The sequence below is a fragment of the Eptesicus fuscus genome, chromosome 11 (genome assembly GCF_027574615.1).
Source record: "Eptesicus fuscus isolate TK198812 chromosome 11, DD_ASM_mEF_20220401, whole genome shotgun sequence".
Lineage (NCBI taxonomy): Eukaryota > Metazoa > Chordata > Mammalia > Chiroptera > Vespertilionidae > Eptesicus > Eptesicus fuscus.
In genome coordinates, this window is record NC_072483.1 from 59929289 (window position 1) to 59950046 (window position 20758).

At 46.3% G+C, this 20758-nt stretch overlaps 1 protein-coding gene across 1 annotated transcript in view; it reads left to right on the forward strand.

Annotated features, from left to right (window-relative positions):
- COL6A3 (collagen type VI alpha 3 chain) overlaps positions 1 to 18764 on the forward strand; it is a 61965-nt gene extending 43201 nt beyond the window's left edge. Inside the window, exons 31-43 of the mRNA XM_054723326.1 lie at positions 779 to 811; positions 895 to 931; positions 1030 to 1041; positions 1135 to 1628; positions 3124 to 3220; positions 4089 to 4787; positions 6343 to 6445; positions 9781 to 10021; positions 10316 to 10397; positions 11645 to 11908; positions 12912 to 13010; positions 17143 to 17307; positions 18057 to 18764. Of these exons, the coding sequence (XP_054579301.1) occupies positions 779 to 811; positions 895 to 931; positions 1030 to 1041; positions 1135 to 1628; positions 3124 to 3220; positions 4089 to 4787; positions 6343 to 6445; positions 9781 to 10021; positions 10316 to 10397; positions 11645 to 11908; positions 12912 to 13010; positions 17143 to 17307; positions 18057 to 18097 (2367 nt within the window). The 3' untranslated portion in view covers positions 18098 to 18764. The remainder of the gene's footprint in view (positions 1 to 778; positions 812 to 894; positions 932 to 1029; positions 1042 to 1134; positions 1629 to 3123; positions 3221 to 4088; positions 4788 to 6342; positions 6446 to 9780; positions 10022 to 10315; positions 10398 to 11644; positions 11909 to 12911; positions 13011 to 17142; positions 17308 to 18056) is intronic.
- The last annotated feature ends 1994 nt before the right edge of the window (positions 18765 to 20758 follow it).

Genomic DNA, 20758 nt, shown 5'->3' on the forward strand with positions numbered 1-20758 from the left:
CCTGGCCACCTGGAGCCAGGAGGTGTCCCTCTATGGCCCCTCCATAAAATCTCTTCATTACCAATCTCCTTGTTTCCTTACTTGAATTCACCCTCTCCTGTCTCCTTACATTGACATTGATGAAGTTCAAAGAAGAATGAACCAATAACTCAGGAATGGAAAGTCACTCCTAGAAAAAGGTGAAGGGATTACCCTGGGTGAACCCGGGAGAAGAAGGTTGAGTTGGGTGTTCAGTGAGTAAAGCATTCAATGGGAGATCAATGTGTCAGTTACTGTGGGGACGAGCCAGTAGGAACAGCCTCATGGAGAGATGCCCAAGTGGCCCATGAGGCGACTGCTTGGCCATCAGGGGAACAAATGCTGGGATGTGATGATGAGGGCAGCAGAGAGTCCCTTCATGAGTGAAATCAGTGGGTGCTTTAGACCTGGAGTGATGGGCAGGTAAGAGACTCCCTGCTGTCCTCTCATGGACAGGGTGGACTGGGCTAGCAGGTGGAAGGAAGCCCTTCTCTCGGAGAGATGGTGTTGGACTGAAACTCAAATGTGTTGCTTATGTGAATTTGTGGAGCTACTCCCTTCACCAGGGGAGCACTCTTTGTCCTCCTAGTCTTCTCCCCTTTGCCTTTTGAGCCGTCAAGTCTAGTGTACAGGGGAGTCTGAGAATGAGCCACACTGGCTCAGGTCCCACCTCTGTTTCCTCTGTCATGTTTTTGTGAACCGAAGATTGTTCCCTGCATCCTACATCCCCCATGTCAGCCTGTCCTTCCTTGTTTTTCAGGGTCACAAAGGCAACAGAGGCGACTCGATCGATGTAAGTTGCATGCATGCAGCACAAATCATTGTTTGTGAGTCTTTTGTCTGCTGTCCTTACACCTTCTTTTCTCCCTTTTAAAGCAATGTGCCCTTGTCCAGAGCATCAAAGATAAATGTCGTAAGTACATGGCTTCCTGCTGTCAGGGGCACACTTTTATTTTGACATTTGAAATTCTCACATGGTGGAGTGACTTTCCCTCTCTGTTTCCTTTGTAGCTTGCTGCTATGGTAAGTTCATTTGGGTGGTGTGACTTCCTTCAAGGAAAGAAGACCCCTCTTCCAGTAAGTAAAGTTTGCCTTTGAAACCCTCCCCCTTCCCAGGGCCCCTGGAGTGCCCCGTGTTCCCCACGGAACTGGCCTTTGCTTTGGACACCTCTGAGGGGGTCACCCAAGATGCCTTTAGCCGAATGAGGGACGTGCTCTTGAAAATCGTGGGCGACTTGACCATTGCCGAGAGCAACTGCCCGAGGGGGGCCCGCGTGGCGGTGGTCACCTATAATAATGAGGTGACCACGGAGATCCGGTTTGCTGACTCCAAGAAGAAGTCCGTCCTCCTGGACAGGATCAAGAACCTTCAGGTGGCTCTGACGTCCAAGCAGCAGAGCCTGGAGACTGCCATGTCCTTTGTGGCCAGAAACACGTTCAAGCGAGTGAGGAATGGATTTCTGATGAGGAAAGTGGCCATTTTCTTCAGCAATAAGCCCACGAGGGCATCCCCACAGCTCAGGGAGGCTGTGCTGAAGCTGTCAGATGCCGGGATCACGCCCTTGTTCCTCACCAGCCAGGAGGACCGTCAGCTGGTCAATGCCCTGCAGGTCTGTGCCCGGCTGCTCTGTGACACCTCCTGCTGTCCTTCTTGGGTTCTGGGAAGGTTCTCAGGCATGCCCCTATTCCCCATGGTGTATCCATGACCCACAGTTTCTAGAAGGTCCTGGAGGATGCTGGTGTGCTGAGAACTTCTCTAGTGGGGTTTCCAGGACGGCCTCTGTCTCCGGCACCAGGTCCTAGGCTCCCTCCTCACGTGTTGGAGGGGAATCTCCCAGGGTGACCCTAGAGGTCTTCCATCTCCTAGTGAGGTCCCCAGACATTTGTGAGTCCAGCTCCCCAGGGTGTAACGCTCTTCAAACCTTTCTTCACCCAAGGGTCAGCTGTGACACGGAAAAGGGCAACCTTGTCATTTTCTTGAATAACTTGTTTGTTACACCTAATCAATGATTATTTTCTCATTGTAAATTCTGGGCTTCCTGTTCAAGGGGGTGGATGGTGGGTACGAAGGGAGAGCTGGACCAAGAGTGAGGAGGTCCTGGCTCTGTTATCAGTCTACCCAGCATCTGGCTTTAAGTCTCTTACAGTAACGTGGTCACGTCATTTCACCTCTCCATGACTTAGATTTCTTACCTGTAGAAGATGAGGCAGGCTCCAATATTTGTTTTCTTACCTGTAGAAGATGAGACGGGCTCCAATATTTGTCTTTCCAAGCTGGACATTCTATGGTTTCTCATTGCCTGTGTCAGCGAGAGGCAGCTGGGTCATTGCCACCATTTCTCAGGGTTTATTCTCCAAACCACAGGCCAGTTGGGGCCCAGGGCACCAAGAATGGGATCCTGCATGGGCCACCAGCCATGCGCTCTTGTAAGGGGCAAGCTGTGTGGGCTGAGGGACCCAGAACCACCCATGTGTCTAGCAACATAGTTCAGCAAGTTTGAAAAATGAATTATTCATTCATTGATTGAACTTAATTATTCACTAAATAAATAGTTAGTGATGGTGTGTTGTGGTGGGCAGGAATTGTGAATCTTCTGGAAATGATTTAATCACTGCTTTGTCATTAAATCCCTTTCGAGACCTGGGAGAGAGATGAAGGAATGGAGCTAGTGTTTCTCAGTTGTTATTATTGTTGTAGAAAATTATGATATTATTTAAGCCCCCACTATTCGATAAAGGCTAGACCAGGCATTTTACATACATTACCAAACTAAATCCCTCAAATAATTCTGTTGAGAATTTACTGTCATCCCATTTTACAGCCAAGGAAACTGAACCCTAGAGAGCTTAAATAATCTTGCTTCAGGTCTGGAAGAAAGTGCAGGAGTGGGATTCAAACTCCAGCTCATTTCAGCAGAAGAAAACCTGTGTTTTTCTATTAAACTCAGTGCCTCTTCTAACCTCCCCTCTAAAACAGTGAGAAGATACTAATCCTCTGGGAAGTTTGTTTTATGGATGTGACTCTAATTTATTGTTCAGCTATATTTTGTAAGTAGTTACTGATTTTGAACATTCCTACTGAGTGTTTCCTTTTATTTTGACCAGATCAATAACACAGCTGTGGGGCATGCACTGGTCCTGCCTGCCAGGAGGGACCTCACAGACTTCCTGAAGAACGTCTTGACTTGTCACGTTTGCTTGGGTAAGGTGCTTCTCCAACAGGCACATCTGTCCAGTTGCAACTGCAGAACATACAGTCCATGGAGGGACATTTGAGCAAATACCTGTCATCTGGGTAAAGGGCTTGAGTTAAGTGAAGATTCATGGAGCCTGTTATTTACCATGTAGACACTATATGGTAGTTTACATGTTTAAAGTAGAACCTCAAAACAGAGCTTCTCTCAGATGGAAAATGATTTATTTTATAGGTAATGAAGGAGAACCTGGGTTCTACTTCAATTTTGACCTTGGAGCTTAGATTTTAATTATCTGGCTTTGGGACTTTCTAGAGTACATTTCTTCAACCAGTGGCAAAAAAAGTAAGGTTCCTTTCCTTCCCTCCCCTCTCTTTCCTTTCCCTCCTCTTCCCTCCCCTCTCCTAACCCCCCCTTCTCTTCTCTCCCCCTCTCTCCCCTCCCTTCTCCTCTCCTTCCCCTATCTTTTCCCCCCTCCCTCCCTCCTTCCCTCCCTCCCTTCCTCTCTCCCTCTCTTCCTTCCTTCTCTCCTTCCTTCCTTCCTTCCTTCCTTCCTTCCTTCCTTCCTTCCTTCCTTCCTTTTTAATGCCAATGCCACAGAATACCAACAGAATTTAACTTGTTTTATTTACTAAGTATTCTATGATGAAAATGGGAATCTGTCCACAACAATATTGACAAGATATAAATAGGTTTCTACGAAAACAAATATTGGAGCCTGCCTCATCTTCTACAGGTAAGAAATCTAAGTCATGGAGAGGTGAAATGACGTGACCACGTTCTGTGATAGTTTCAGCTGTCCGGGCTCCCAGCAGATTGATTGGTCATATCTCGCTGTAGAGTCCCACTATAAATGGCTACCATGCTTCTTTCTAGACATCTGCAACATCGATCCATCTTGTGGATTCGGCAGCTGGAGGCCTTCCTTCAGGGACCGGCGAGCAGCGGGCAGCGATGTGGACATCGACATGGCTTTCATCTTAGACAGCTCAGAGTCCACCACCTTGTTCCAATTCGATGAGATGAAGAAGTACATAGGGTACCTGGTCAGACAGCTGGACCTGAGCCCCGACCCCAAGGCTTCCCAGCACTTTGCCCGAGTGGCCGTGGTGCAGCATGCACCCTATGAGTCCATGGGCAATGCCAGTGTGCCACCCGTAAAGGTGGAATTCTCCCTGACTGACTATAGCTCCAAGGAGAAGCTAATGGATGCCCTGGGCAACAGGATGGTACAGCTGCAGGGATCCAGGTCCTTGGGCCGTGCCATTGACTACACCATAGATCATGTCTTTGAAAATGCGCCCAACCCACGGGACCTGAAAATCGTGGTTCTGATGCTGACGGGGGAGGTACAGAAGCAACAGCTGGAGGAGGCCCAGAGAGCCATCCTGCAGGCCAAGTGCAAGGGCTACTTCTTTGTGATTCTGGGCATTGGCAGGAAGGTCAACGTCAAGGAGGTATACAGCTTCGCCAGCGAGCCAAGTGATGTCTTCTTCAAGCTCGTGGATAAGTCCACTGAGCTCAATGAGGAGCCTCTCATGCGCTTTGGGAGGCTGTTGCCGTCTTTTGTCAGCAGTAAGTCCTGAGTCAGCATTGTGGGCCGGGCTTTCTGCCAGTCCACACCCTCGGATAATGGGGGGCGAGGGGCACAGGCATGGGAAAGACAACTAGTGTAACGATGTTTACTTTTTCATTCATTCAATAGGTAGATATCAGCACCCACAAGTCCCAGGCACACTTTAAGTTGCCAGGGTTGCAGTGAGCACACAGACAGAGACATTGTCCTTGTTCACTTGTTTATTCAACCAAGTTCCATTGGGCACCTCCCAGCCATAGACAGTGTCCCTGAGAGTTTACAGTCTAGATGACACATGGGTCAAGTGCACATTTATTATGTATGATGTAATATCCTGGCATGTCACAGAGAAGTATAAACTGATGGGGCTCATGGAAGCTTCTAGAAGAAGTTGCCACCAACCCCACCCTTGGAAACTTCTGGGTCTTTGCTGATGTGGCTCTCCCAGAGTGCCCTCCACCTCTGTTTCAACAGCAAATCCACATTCATCTTCAAAACTCACCTCCAATTGCCCCTGCTCACCATGGATGTCCCCACTCCCAAGACTTATTTGTCGTAAATCTGGATGCCACACTTACCGCATTTATCGCATGGCCCATTGGTCATCCATTGATGGGATCTATGATCACAGAGGACTGCATGGTCCTGGAGAAAGTGTTTCTTGTTGTTGTTTTTAAAATATATTTTTATTGATTTCAGAGAGGAAGGAAGAGGGAGAGAGAAATAGAAACATCAATGATGAGAGAGAATCATTGATTGGCTGCCTCCTGCATGCCCCCCACTGGGGATTGAGCCTGTAACCCGGGCATATGCCCTTGACCGGAATCGAACCTGGGACCCTTCAGTCAGCAGGCCAATGTTCTATCCACTGAGCCAAACCGGTTAGGGCGAGAAAGTGTTTAACTCACTGTGTTCCCTTGAGCCTGGCACAGTGCTGGGCTCAGAGTTGTCACAGGAAGGTACACTGTATTGAACATATGAGAGAGATGTATAAAGTACGAATAAACATGCATGTATGGAGAGTTTATTATTCAGGGTAAGGTCTAGTCCCTGAAAACAGCAGTCACTTTTGTGAAGCCTGTGCCCCAAAAGTTTTAGGGGAGAACATATGAAACAAAGGTAAGGCAGCAAGTTTACCCAGGCCATCATCACTAACTACAGAAGATGGAAAAAAAAACACTTGTTAAACACAGTATTGAGAAAATATTAAATGTAACTTGGTTATAGTTTGATGTTTGAGGGTTTGGAACTGTTAAGTTCTGCACTTGAGTTTTCTCTTATTCCTATCTTCCTGATCACATTGAGTAAATATTATCTTTAACTAAATCACCCAAATATTGCCAAATACAACATATTGGCTTAATATGTTTTATGGATCAAGTACCATTATACTTAGTGTTTAAAACTCACTGGACTTGACTGGAAGAATTAATTAAGTCAACAAATATTTATGGACTAAATACTATGTCATTCATTGAACTCATTAGCATATTAATTTTAATTTGCAAGGGATTTTCATACACTTAAAATATCTTTTTTTCTATTTCTCTTTAGGTGAAAATGCTTTTTATTTGTCCCCTGATATCAGGAAACAGTGCACTTGGTTCCAAGGGGACCAACCGGCAAAGACTCTTGTGAAATTTGGTCACAAACAAGTGTAAGTGATTATAATAATTGTCCCACAAATTACAGTGCTAGGGGGAATGCCGAGGTCCTCCAATGCCTAACATTATGGGGTGAGAACATAAAAATTCAGAAAATGTGACTTCCCTAAGGTCACGTAAGACATTCTTTTAGAACAGGGGTGGGGAATGTCCGGCCCACGGGCCATATCATTTGGTCTGGCCCAGCCAAGGAAATTGCAGGTGGGACTTGAAATTCAAAAATCTCGGAGCTTTTTTCATAGAAGCATAATTTTTAAGTTGATAATTTTGTATGGCTCAAGAATGATGCTATAAATAACCAAATGACCCTTGGCAGAAAAAAGGTTTCCCACCACTGTTTTAGAAGAATCTCTTAGCTTTTGCTGCATAACAAATGACCCCAAACTTAGTGGCTTAAAACAACAATATTTTCTAATTTGAAATTCTGTGGGTTAGCAATTTTTGCCTGGAGTCAGCTGGGCAGTTCTTCTGGCATCTACTGGGCTCACTTATATGCTTGTGGTCAGCTACTCATCAGCTGTGGGCTGGTGGTCTAGGGTGGTCTCTGCAGGATGGCTCATCTCTGCTCCATAAGGTCTCTCATTCTCCAGTGGGAAAGACTGGGTTTGTCCACAGGTGACAGGGCAGGGTCATGAGAGAAGGTGAAAGTGTGCAAGACCTCTTGGGGCCGGGGCTAAGATTGGCTCACTGTTACCTCTGCCACATTCTTTTGGTCAAAGCATGTCCAGAGGCCAGCCTTGATAGATTCGAGGGTGGGAGCTGGACTTGGTGGGACGACCTGCCACATCACATCACATTGCAGGGCATGGGTGCAGAGAAGGTGGGCAGTTGAGGCCCTGTGTCCAAGCAATCAACCATCTTGGGTGTGAAATGATTTCCTGTAGAAGGATTGGATATATTCAGGAAAGAATGGACTCCAGATCTTCTTAAAATGATTAATGCTATAATCACACAGGTGATGGTGGTAGCAAGTGGAGGCAACATGATGCTCCACCACGAAGGCTAATGAGAGGGTTGGGAGATGGGAGGGACTGTAGTACCCACAGTGATGCTGGCCACCTGGCAAGTGCTCAGTGACCTTATGCCCAGCTCCATCTGTGGTGCCAATTCCAGGAGCAGATGGGAGAGCAGTTGGCTGTGTGACTGAGAGCCTGGTGAGGGGAATGTGGTGGCAGGACCAAGCACAGGCAATGTGCCATCAATTGGTACCCTTTAAGAGAATTCGACAGTGTGCCATGCTCTGGGGGAGGTGGGGGTTCTGACTGTGGCACCCAGATGATGTGTGAATTCGAATTATCCTTGAAATAGGAATGTCTGTCTTACTCCCGCTGACCTCAGGGTGGGGAGAGAGAGCCCACCTCTTCCTCCTACACACCCTTCTTTCCATCACCCCTTATGTCCCTCAGCTCTCGCTTTTGACCCCAGGGGGGATGCTTCAGATCTCAGCCTCGTTAGTTGAGAATCATTACTAAGGCAGCCATGACCCTTTCCTGGCACTATGGTGCTACCCTGCTGATCTTGGTTCATAGGTTCTCTTTTTCTAGCCTTAATTATCTTCCAGATGAATTTTTGGAGAGTTTGTTCTAGGTCTGTGAAATATGCCATTGGTATTTTAATGGGAAGTGCATGGGTATGTTCTTCCATCTGTTTATGTTTTCCTCTATCTCTTTTTTTCAGTGTCCTGTAGTTTTCCACGTATAGGTCTTTTACTTCCTTAGTTAAGTTTATTCCTAGGTATCTTAATTTTTTTGGTGCGATGGTAAATAAGATTGCTTTTTTAGTCTCTCTTTCTGTAAGTTCACTATTGGTGTATAGAAATGCCATAGATTCCTTGGCGTTAATTTTGTGTCCTGCTACAGTGTCAAATTCATTTATTAAGTCTAATAATTTTTTGATGGAGTCTTTAGTGTTTTCTATATATAGTATCATGTCATCTGCAAATAAGGACAGTTTTACTTCTTCTTTTCCAATTTTGATGCCTTTTATTTCTTCTTCTTGTCTGATCACAATGGCTAGTAGCTCCAGCACTATGTTGAACAGGAGTGGTGAGAGTGGGCATCCCTGTCTTGTTCCTGTTCTTAGGGGAAATGGTTTTAGTTTTTGCCCATTGGGTATGATGTTGGCTGTAGGTTTGTCATATATGGCTTTTATTATGTTGAGGTATGATCCTTCTATTCCCACCTTGCTGAGAGTTTTTATTAAGAAAGATAAAAACTGGATTTTGTTGGATTTTGTCAAATGCTTTTTCTGCATCAATTGATATGACTATATGATTTTTATCTCTCAATTTGTTTATGTGATGTATCACGTTTATTGATTTGCGAATATTGTACCATCCTTGCATCCCTGGGATAAATCCTACTTGGTCATGGTGTATGATCTTTTTGATGTACTGCTGGATCCGATTTGCTAGAATTTTGTTGAGGATTTTGGCATCTATGTTCATGAGGGATATTGGCCTGTAATTCTCTTTCATTGTGTTGTCTTTATCTGGTTTTGGTATTTGGGTGATGCTGGCTTCATAGAAGGAGCTTGGAAGTGTTCCTTTAGCCTTAATTATCTTTATAATTCCTCTAGAACATTCCCAAAAGTTGGCTCAACCTTATCCAGGGAAACAGAATAAATAAATCTAATATTTGAATTTGTATAATAACAATTTGAAAATGTACTGCATAACACATGTAGTGTGATATATCTATAAAATAACAAATGTTCATGTCAGGGCAAGACATGAACAAGGGGTGGCTCTGTGCCGTTGTGTTTAATTATGTTGCTGTTTTCTTTGGGGACTTGAATAGAATAAGAAATTATAAAAAAAATAATCAAAACAAAACCACACATACAAAACTTAATACCAACTAAAATGCACCATGAGCCTGGAAGTGAAAGCATACACCGACTTTATAATTTTCCAGCTCAACACAGCATTTTGCTGAGTGGACACTTTTTATAATGACAGCAGCTATTAACTGATTATTATTGTTAACAATAAGAATAATTATCATCATTTCAATATTTATTGTCTCTTTACTCTCTCCCTGCTTTTATTTGATAAATTGAAGATGAGATGTCAGATGTATTTATTGTACAATAGACGCTTCATTTTTAGTGATTATTATTTTCCATGCTGTTCAGTATGTTCTCTGTGGCACAGATCCTATAAAGGAGGAATTTGATATGCGCAGGCCTATATGTAATACATAAAACTACTGCATGCATTTAATAAGACAGCATGCTTTGCATAGCTCACTAGGTCATGTCTCTGTCCATTTTAGATAGCAGGCAAAACTATAGATGGGTTGAAGCAAAATTTAATTTGTTTTAACAGAAACACACCGAATAATGTTACTTCAAGTCCTACATCCAAACCAGTGGCCGTGGTCAACCTGCCGGCCTCAAAGCCGGCCGCCTCGAGACCTGCAGCTGCAAGACCTGTGCCTGCCAAGCCTGAGGCCTCAAAGATGGCCACAGTCAGACCTGCAGTGGCCGCAAAGCCAGCCGCAGCAGCAAAGCCAGTAGCAACAGCAAAGCCGGCGGCAGCAGCAAAGCCTGCGGCAGCAGCAAAGCCAGTAGCAACCGCAAAGCCAGTGGTAGAAGCAAAGCCAGTGGCAGCAGCAAAGTCGGCGGCAGCAGCAAAGCCAGTGGCAGCAGCAGCAAAGCCAGTGGCAGCAACAGCAAAGCCAGTGGTAGAAGCAAAGCCGGTGGCAGCAGCAAAGCCAGTGGCAGCAACAGCAAAGCCAGTGGCAGCAACAGCAAAGCCAGTGGTAGAAGCAAAGCCGGTGGCAGCAGCAAAGCCGGTGGCAGCAGCAAAGCCGGTGGCAGCAGCAAAGCCAGCAGCTGCAAGACCCCCTGCCGTTACCAAGCCAGTGGCAGCAAAGCCTGAGGCCCCCAAGCCCCAGGCAGCCAGACTGGCCACCACCAAGTCAGCCACTGCTAAGCCCGTGGGTAAGCAAACTGCTGGGAGGGCTGCCCCCTGACACCCTCGTGTACCATGTCCAGGGCATGTCCCTCAAAGCCTGTTTACAAAGCCATTGAAATGCAGTCACTGATCAGGGTTTTATACATCTGGGTGATGTGTACATCTAAAAGGTGCTGGTCAGAGTAGGGAATTGTCAAAACATGGCCTGTTTTCTATATTAGAAAGAGATCTCTCACCATATGTGAGGCTGGTGAGCTCCATGCAGAACAGGCAAAAGGGCTCTCCCGCTTCCCCCACTCCCACCTGAGTCCACACCTGTTCATTCTCTCTGGGAAGTTCACAGGCGGGCATAACCCCTCTCTCCTGGAAACCCAGGTCTTAAGCAAAAGGGATGAGTTCTAAGCAGAAGCAGAGTTTTGGGGCCCCATTTAGAGAGTGAGAGTGAAAGAAAAAGCCTGTTGTCGGCTCTTGAGCCATGGGCTGTGCTTGGATTCTGGAGCCAGACCTGCCTCCCATAAGATACGACTCCAGAAGATCTGCAAGGAGTTTTGTGATTGCGGACTTTGTCCTGCTGCAAAGAGGCCCCTCGCTGCCCAGTGGTTAGCTCAGCAACCTGGACAGTCAGCCACCCCACAGGCTGAACCTTGTGCCAGGCCTGTCCATGGGAAAAGCAGGCTCCAGCCTGAAGGAGAAATCGGGGGGAGGGGAGCTATGAGGCCCAAGGGTGTTATTTTATTATTTCCTCAAAGAAAATGTTAGGAGATACTATAGAGTATCACAAGCTGTACAGAAAGGTGAAGGCGGAATGCATGTGCTCCTAAAAAGGTCATGGAAGTAGTCTTCATGTTATGAACAGAGAGCAGAGATCCCTTTAGAAGAATTTCATGTCATGCCCTAAGGTTTAATGATTCAATATGTTTAAAATCCTGGGGTTCACGCCATAGTGAACACATTTCAGATAGTACACGAGACCATGAATTTTCATAGTATCCCCTTAATAAGAGAGATTGTCAGAAGGAAAAAGGGGGAGTTATGTACCTTGCTGATGAATAATGCAAGTTTTGATTACTATGAATCATTTCACATCTCATCTACATTGGTAGAAGACCAATATTTCCCGGGAACATGAATGAGAAATTGGTTCCCTGCCTCACCTCACTTTCTGGTCAACTGTCTACTGATACACATCTCTCAGCTTTCGTCTCTTGCCTGCCTGTTTCCATCACATGGGGTTTTATTTATCTGTCTCCACACTGTGTTTGGTCTTTTCTAGCCAAGTCTGCCCGAGAGGTCCAGGTGCTGGAGATCACTGAGAACAGCGCCAAACTCCACTGGGAGAGGCCGGAGCCCCCCAGCCCTTACTTTTACGACCTCACCGTTACCTCAGCCCATGACCAGTCCCTAGTTCTGAAGCAGAACCTCACAGTCACGAACCATGCCATCGAGGGCCTGCGCTCCGGGCACACGTACCACGTGGTGGTGGTCTGCTACCTGAGGTCTCAGGTTAAGGCCATCTACCATGGAAGTTTCAGTACAAGTGAGTATGGGGTCCATTTAAGAAAAGTTGGTACCTGACTTGTACATGAATGCAGACAGGACATAGAGGGAACAATTCGTGTTCATTGACTCTGTTCTGAAATAACAAGGTCAAAACAAAATCCTTTATGAATGAAAGATGGGGTTCCTTGTGACCTCTTGCCCTGCCTTTGGGGTCCTGGAGGAAACCAGATCCATTTGGCCTGGGTGCCGCCCTGCCCCTGGGAGAAAGAAATATCCCCGTGTAACCTGGCTGGGCTCGATGCCCACCACATCAGTGTTTCAGAAGCACATTTACATGTTCAGTGAACAGAAAACACCACCCAGGGTCTCTGGCTCCTTAGGGAGTAACCAGCTGGAAGGCTATAGGCATCCATGGCCACTGCCGAAAAGACCTCAGAGTTTCCCTCCCCTACTCTCCCCCCCACCCCGCCACCCCCATGCTCGGGCTCTGCCCTTTGTTGTTCCCTGGCTCTTCCACGGCCCCAAGGCCTGGCTCTGCAGCTTCTCCAGCCTCTAAATTACTCATGCCCCACCTCCTCTCTAAGTTCTTCTTATCCCCCATATTCTTCCTGACCCTGGCTTCTCTGGGGTATGGAGGGGGAGGCTCACATTCTTCCTCTTTGGCCCAGTGCTATTCAGATCAAAGAATTGTGCTCGAGGGAAGGGGATTCCCACCAGCCATCATGTAATCCATGAAGATAAAGAGTCCAAAGACCCTTCCACCCCAGGGATCTGTTTTCTCGGCTAGAAACAGAAGCGTTTACGTGGGAAAATGAGAAGATTTGTTCAAAGCGCAGAGATTTGCTCTGTTTGCTTGTTGAGATGAATTGAACTAGCAGACAACAGACACCAGGAGTCTGTGTACGGATTTCTTGGGTCCCAGTGTTTCAGTGGCCCACCCTTATCTTAATCCAGAGAGGCAAGTTTGCCTCATCCCTAAGGATTCCCTGGCCCTTCAGTGTCTGAGTTACCTACTAGTTGTAATCATTTTTCTTTTATAGGGAAAACTCAGCCTCCACCTCCACAACCAGCAAGGTCGGCCTCTAGTGCAACCGTCAATCTCATGGTGAGCACAGAACCGCTGGCTGAGAATGAAATAGGTGAGTTATGAGAACATTCGGTCCATTAGCAGCACCAGTACAGCCTTCTCCCAAACAGTTACAGCCCTTGCATTTTGGATTCTCTGTCACCTGCTGAGGTTCTAAATCTCAGAGCAGGATGACTTATATAGAGAAAGTTCCATGTCCACTTGGCGTGGCCCAGCCTGGACTCATTCTGCATATTCCAAGCTATCTCTGGAAACTTACCTTGCTGATCTCCAGGCACTTGGAGAAAATTGGATGGGAGTTGCTTTGGGCGCTGTAGTCAGAAATCCATGTATTGTTAATCACTTTTCTCATATTGGGACTAGTGTGGATTTGTGTGGTCTGTGATGCTACAAAGAGTGGGGTGTCACCCATTCAGTGATCCAATCTAATAAAAAGTGCTCAGGCCCTAGCCAATTTGGCTCAGTGGATAGAGCATCGGCCTGCAGACCATGCAGGTTTGATTCTGGTCAAGGGCATGCACCTTGGTTGCAGACTCCTCCCCAGCCCGGGGCCTGATCGGGACTCATGCAGGAGGCAACCAATCAATGTGTTTCCCTCACATTGATGTTTCTATCTTTCCCTCTCTCTTGTGGAAATCAATTCTCCCTAAAAATCAATGGAAAAATATCATTGGGTGAGGATTAACAGCAACAACAACAACAAGAAAACTGCTCAGAAGGACTCAAGACATGCAGATGAGGACCCATGGCAGACGGGTTTGGAAATGTCCCATGGAATTTGTGTTCTGGTCCCAATTTCCTAAACACATACCTGGCTCAGTCTATCATACCACTCTCTGTGTGCCTGAGCCAAGTGAGGGCACGTTTGACATTTAATCAGGGACCAGCTGGGCATGTTTCTGGACTGGCCACTGTTCCTTGCTTCTTTTCCTGGTCCGTGGGACTCTCTCAGACCTGTAACCCCTCGCTGAGCAGAACACGAGCTCCAGTCATTCACCCTCGAGGAACTGATGACTGACATAGTCGACATGCTTTGCTTTCGAGTGTTCTCCCAAAAGATGTTGCTACTAATATCCATAGTCCAAATTCCATGTTTTATAGGCCCCAGAGCACAAGGTTTTCCTAGGAGTGGGGACAGGTCATTATTTTTCAGTGTGTTGGCCACAGTCAGGATGAGAAAGGCATAGCTCTTTCTGGGCTTTATTTCTGTACCCGACTATGATAAAAGGCATTTGCTGGGGCCCAGCTGCTTCTGTACTGTGCTGGATTTCAAAGCAGCTGTGCTTTCTCCATATGTATTGCATCGTCAGCAGCAACAGCACATTATTTTTCCCTCACATCGAACTCCTGAATCATTCCCATACATTTACATCCAGAGAAGATCTACCAGGATTCCTCATTTTATTCTTTCCACTGTAAGTTTTTAAGGTGTTATTTGTTTATCCATTTTACTATTTCTGTAGGGTCTGTACCCTGTCTCATCTGTGTTTAAATAAAATTGGATGGTTTCTGACTCCATACTTGGGAGTAGAGGCTTCTTGATTCTTTAATTGTTTCTAGTAAGAACCTTCTCTGTCGCTAGAATACATTATTCCTCAATGGACTTTCCCTATGTCCATGGATATGTGTCTGTGTCTACAATCTATAATCTATACTATGTCTACATTTACATTTACATGTATACATCTACATTGTTTCTCTCTCTCTCTCTCTCTCTCTCTCTCTCTCTCTCTCTCTCTCCACCATCTATCTATCATCGATTAATATAGCCACAATCCATACTGACATGTGGCCTCAGTCATAAGAAAGAAGGTAACTGAGTCAGTACAGGAATTGTGAAACTGTTCTGCACCTATACTGGTATGTATAATAAGGGAAATAAATGAACTACTTAGAGAACTGAAAAAAATGTTTAGAATAGTTTGCCTCTGGAAACAAGTTTAGAAATTGGTCTGTGTTAGGGACAGCCACGTTTTTCAAGCTCCTCAAATCTTTCTAATGGAAAAATTGATTGAAAAACAAGAAATTGTCTCCTCTGGATGTAAATGTATGAGAATGATTCGGGAGTTCATGGCAGATTTTATAAAAACTTTTAATGTTATGGTTTTCAACTCAAATGGAAAATAGTGGAAGTAGGAATGTGGAGTTGAGGGTGGGTTGGAGAAGAAAACTTAAGTTTCAACCCTTTGATTTCTGCTCATAAGCAGTTTTCTGAGTCCTGCATCAAGGGACCTGGGGAAGCCTTTGTCCTCTGCACTGGGCACCTGAGCTCCTAGCCCACTCCAGCTCCACTCCCGAGTGACCTCCATGAGGCTTCCCCACAGGGTGCTTGAGCTGAGAGAAGCCATAAAGAGCTTATAGAAATCTCCCAAAGAGACGGGTCAGGACAGATGGGATGATAACTTCAGAGTCACTGACATCTGTGTATATTGTTTCTCAGCCATTGGTAAGTTTTCTCCTTAAAGAGTATGTGAAATGTAAAATTTCTAGCAAATTTCATGCTTCAGAGAGAGAAAATGACTGGGTGTAAACTACGCAGCAATTTTGGGGATGTTTTTGGCTCTCTTATGTGTGGTCCAGAAGGGACAAGAATATATAAACAGCGTTCAGTTAATATAAACAACACAATCTTTAAACATGGATCTGGCTGGGCTGGCCATTTTCGTTTTTTTTTTTCTTTTTTTAAGACTGAGACACGGATTCAGAAGTAAGAGGGTGTTTTCAATCCAGACATCTGTCCCTTAGGTCTCCTCTCTCCCTGTGACAGAGAGAAAAGAGTTTTTGAAATTGGGGCTTGTGTGTCTCTCAAGGCTCCCAGTAGTCTATTTGGATGAATCTAAACCTCTGTCCTGCGTCCTGATGAGCCATAATCGTCAAACCCAGGACCTGAATGTGCCCTCACCATTTCACATGGTGGGCTTCCCACCAAGCGATTCACACCAGCGTGCAGACACGAGTTCCCGGGTTTGCTTCAGATCGGGGCCCTGTGGGACTGATCCTCACGGGATTCTGAGCCTCAGTCTCGTGTACCTCGGAGTCTGGTCCATTATGTAGTAGACCCAGCTTTGGTTCTCTCCCCAAGACTCCATTTTTCTTTCTTGATATCTGTCAGAACTGTGCTGACCACCTCTGCTGGGGGCAGCTCACGCAGCTGTGGGTAAAGGCCCTGTGTGGGGAGGGCTGGTGAGTCAGGCACGTTAGCCACCGTCCACGCCAGGGATCTTTGTGGAAAGGTTTACGTTTTCCAGACTCTCAGATAACAGTTGACATTAGTGCCTCTCTTTCCCAGCAGGACCTGCAGTTTACCAGGAAGTCTGTAAACAGACATTTCCCTGAGTGTGAGTGGGCGCCTCCCCCCAGGCTCTGCGGAGCGCGGCTTCAGCGGGCAGCTGGGCCGCATCAGGCGTGTGCATTCAAACATCAACTTCCTTAACTGGACAAAGAATGCCTCCTGCCTTCAGAGCAGCTCCTCTCTGCGGCATTTTTGCTGTTGTGAATTTTACATTCGTGTCAACATGTCTTTTTCCTTACTTGTTTAATTTGGCCGGTCACAAAGGTACTGGGCTACAGGCACAGTCACACACACACACATGCACACACACACACATACACACACAGCGAGACACATGCAGACACATACATACACACAGAGAGATACTCATGTATGTACATACACACTCTCATAAAGATTTTTTTCCACTTTAAGGTTTATTTTCAATCTAGTTGGCTTGAAGTGAAATGGACAGCCTTATTTTTGAACTATATTCTGACAGGATTAGTTGTTATTTTGCCAGGGAGCGGAACACTCCAAGGTTGGAAAACTCGGTTTCTTCTCAGAGGATTCAGCGGTGAGGGAATTCGAGAGTGGCTGGCCCAGGGTTGGAAAGGGAAACACAGCTCATTTTACCTTAAATTTTCCAGTAATGAAGGAGAGCTGACATTGGGATTCCTAGTGCATTTCATTGAGTCCTTTCGCCGGTACGATTATATTTGTTGCTTATGAAGCTCTGGGTGGTTACAAAGTCCTTTTGACAGAAAGGAAACAGGCTTGGGGAGCTTTCGGGAGTTCCTCCCTCACTCTTCTCTTTCTTCCTCCACAGCCTTGTGATAAGACCTTCAGCCCCTGGCACTGGGATAGTCACCTGCGGGCTCTAATGATGTCTTTTCTCCTCTCGTTGTTAAAGATATATGTAAGCTGCCCAAAGAGGAAGGAACGTGCAGAAATTTTGTGTTGAAATGGTACCACAACGCGCAGACTAAGACCTGTGGGCGGTTCTGGTATAGAGGGTGCGGCGGAAACGAAAACAGATTCGATTCACAAGAAGAATGCGAGAAGGTTTGCTCTCCTGGTAAGTGACTACCTTCTGAGTTTGTGGTGTTCTAAACAAGATAAAAGAGACCCAGGGCAGTAACTCACCTTTTTAAGGTATTTGAATTGCAATAATTATGGTAGATATGAAGCAAAAAAATAGATTGTATCTTCAGATAAGGGAGATATTCAAATAAAGCACAGGAAAGGAACTTTCTGAATGATTAATATTTCTTAAATACTTCCTCATATCCTCATATTTTTGCCAATGAAGAAACACATGGTCAATTACTCCACACTACTGGAAATAAAGTTATAAAGTCCCTGTTGTTCATAAAATATTGTAATACACATGATTATTAGGGAAATAGTATAATGAACAATTGTAGATAACACCAAAGATAACTAATCCCATCTATTCATCTTTAAATAATTTTGCTTCCTCTAAGCAATATTGATCTTGGGGCCACCCAAAATCTCCATTACGTTGGGCAATTCGATTGGTAATGAAACAGGCCATCTTCACCGAGAGCCTGGGCCCTGTCAGGATGGTGGCAGGGGTGAGTGTTCAGTTTGTACGAAGACTTGGCCAGGGGTGCAGGTGAGAGAAGGCTCAGCTTGAAGGAGAGCCCCTGTTCCCAGGCCTAGAAGCTCTGGGGAGCCAGTGAAGGCTTTGAGCAGGACCGTGAGAGATGGGTGATGAAAACCAGAGGCTGTGGGATCATTTCATGTCAGTAATATGGCTTTTCCTCCTCTCCCTGCCTGTCCGCCCCATCTGTCGATGCTCAGGGCTTGTCAACCCCAAAGTCATGGCTGTGATCGGGACCTAAGCATGGCCGACCAGGGACACATACCTCTTGAAGAAGAAGGAGTCAGCCAGTCCAAGCCATCTTCACAGAAGCTCTGGGTATAGATTCCCTGGCACCGTACCATTTCATGCTTTGATTTACACTCGAACTTGGGGAGCCGTCTGCCGCACGACCTATCAACATGGTGCTAGTGTGCCTGTGGACCCACGCTCTGGTCCCCAGGCAGTGACCGCGTATACTTGCAACGTGTGTAATAGTTAGCCACTGCTGGTGTCTGTGTGAACATGTCTATACACTCAAATCCCCTCTGCAGTTTCACGTTCTGCCTGATCCAGGCAAACGTAAGGTCTAGAAAATAGCCCCCAACTTCACAGCTACTCTCTATCCTTCCGCTTGGTTCGTCTCTTTCCTTCTCAGTTAAGCACGACTTTAGATGGATAGCCTGTTCTGGCGAATAAACAACTACCCAACGTTTCCATTTTTCTCCCCAAATCCTGGATTAGAGTCCAAGAGAATTTTCTTTTTCTAAAGCTTCTAACAAACCATCTGGTTGGAAGGAAGCAGAATCTCTTAATCTCTGTGCACTGCTACGGGACCAATGCCTTCATTAAAGAATGAAAAGAAAGTCATAATAGAGAATATTTTTGGCATTCCTCTAATGTTGTGTTTTTTGTTTATTTTTTTTGGTGCGGGGGTGGGTGGGGTCTAATTTTAATTTTAAAGTTTTTAGGAAATTTATACAAAGAAACTTTTTAATAAAGTATATGGAAAGTGTCTAGGGTTTGGTGTTATTCGTTGTCTTATTTCTAGAATCACCCCGGAGGCCAGACTGGTGGTCCTGAGTACCACCCTTTTGTTTCCAGTGGAGGGAGCTAGAGAGCTCTCTCAGACAGTGTGCCAGCCCAGCTGGTGGTCCAGCCCAGGGCTCCAGCATACCATGACTACCTGGACCACATTCCTGGCTTAGGACTCCTGGAGTCTTTCTGGTCTTAAGAACCAGGCAGGCATTCACCCTCTCCTCTAACTTCTGGTGGGGCCCCAGAGCCTTGGCCTCCTTCTTGGCCTCTTTAAAAGAATTGTTTGATTTGCTTCCCTTTTTATCCCCCCACCTGTACCTGAGAGATGATGTGCAGGTGGCCCAGGGCACCCCATCCCTTTTCTGGAGTCTCAAAGAGAAAGCAGAATGTCTTTCAACTTCTTCCTTTAAGACCTTTGTCTCCTCCTGTCTTCAGACATAACACAAGAAGCAAACAAATGCATCTTTAGGTGGTCCCTGCATTCCAGGGAGAAAGGAGATGGGATTTGTTTGAGAACATGTCTCCCCTGGTAGACAGAGCTCCCGGGACCTGGGTTTGGGTAGAGCTGCTGTATGTGAGATCTGGCGTGAATCTGTCAGTTATTCTATTGAGAAGGGAGCTGGGAGGAGAGAGTGTGTCGAGCTGGGGACAGGAGAGAAGACCGGGGACCACAGACACCACTCCCTGCAATCGTCACCCAGGTTTCTAAGTTCTTACAGTGCCCTCAAGGTGAGCGCACCTGCACAGAACTGGTGGAAAAGCGGAGCTCTCTGCCTCAGTCCATGCGGGAGAGAGTCAAAGCACATTGACCATTGGAAGGAGGACACCTCTGCTGGGAATTGCAGGAACCTGGGGGAGCGCTCAGGACTCCACAGTCCATGACATCAGGGATTTGATTTTACTGGCATCCCATGGTGACTGAGAGGACCTGGTTGGACATCAGGGCAGTTTCAGGGGACATGCAAAGCTCTGGAGACTCCTTAGAAGCTCCCACAGTCAGGAGGGTCTGAACCACCTCTGTCCTCTAGATAACGCCAACCCTGTTAACCTTCGAAGGGCCTCCTTTGTAGCATGAGACCAACCCAGTGGACCGACAAAGAGCCCAGTGGGGTCATGAATTCCCTTCAAATGGGTACTGACGCATGTTCCCCATGGGTAGGAAACATACGTTCTGGGACCTTCTCAGCGACAGCCACCCAAAGTCTCCAGCCCCACGGGAACAGCCCCTTCCACATGAATGTGCATGTACACCTCCCCTCGGGCTCATCCAAGTCCATCCCATTGGAGCAAGGACATGCTTGTAGAGGGGCTAGGGAAAGGACTGTTTCTGGTGCACTGGGGTGAAGGGGGGCATAGCAGGAAACAGTCTATCTGTTTGCTCGGGCTCCACAACCAAGTACTACAGAAATCAACTACAGTCCTCCGCTCTACCAGCTGAGCTATCGAAGGGACCACAACCAAGTACTACAAACTGGGTAGCTTCAAACAACAGACATTTCCTCTCTCACAGTTCTGGAGGCTGGAAGTCCAAACTCAAGGTTTTGGCAGGGCTGAGCTACCCTAAAATTTGCAGGGGAATTTCTCCTTGCCTCTTCCTATCTTCTGGTAATTTCTTGGGTTGCCGCCACAAGCCTCCCATCTCTGCCTGTGTCTTCACATGGCTTCTTCCTGTGTCTTTGCCTTTACAAGGCCGTCTTCTTACATTGGATGAGGGACCCACCCTATTTCAGTGTGACCTCACCTTAACTAATTATATCTGCCATGTATTTCCAAATAAGGTCGCATCTTGAGGTGCTAGGGGCTAGAACTTCAGCACATGTTTTTATTGGGGGACATGATTCAACCCCTAGCAGAGTCTCTGCATTTCCAGTACCTGCTCCCAACT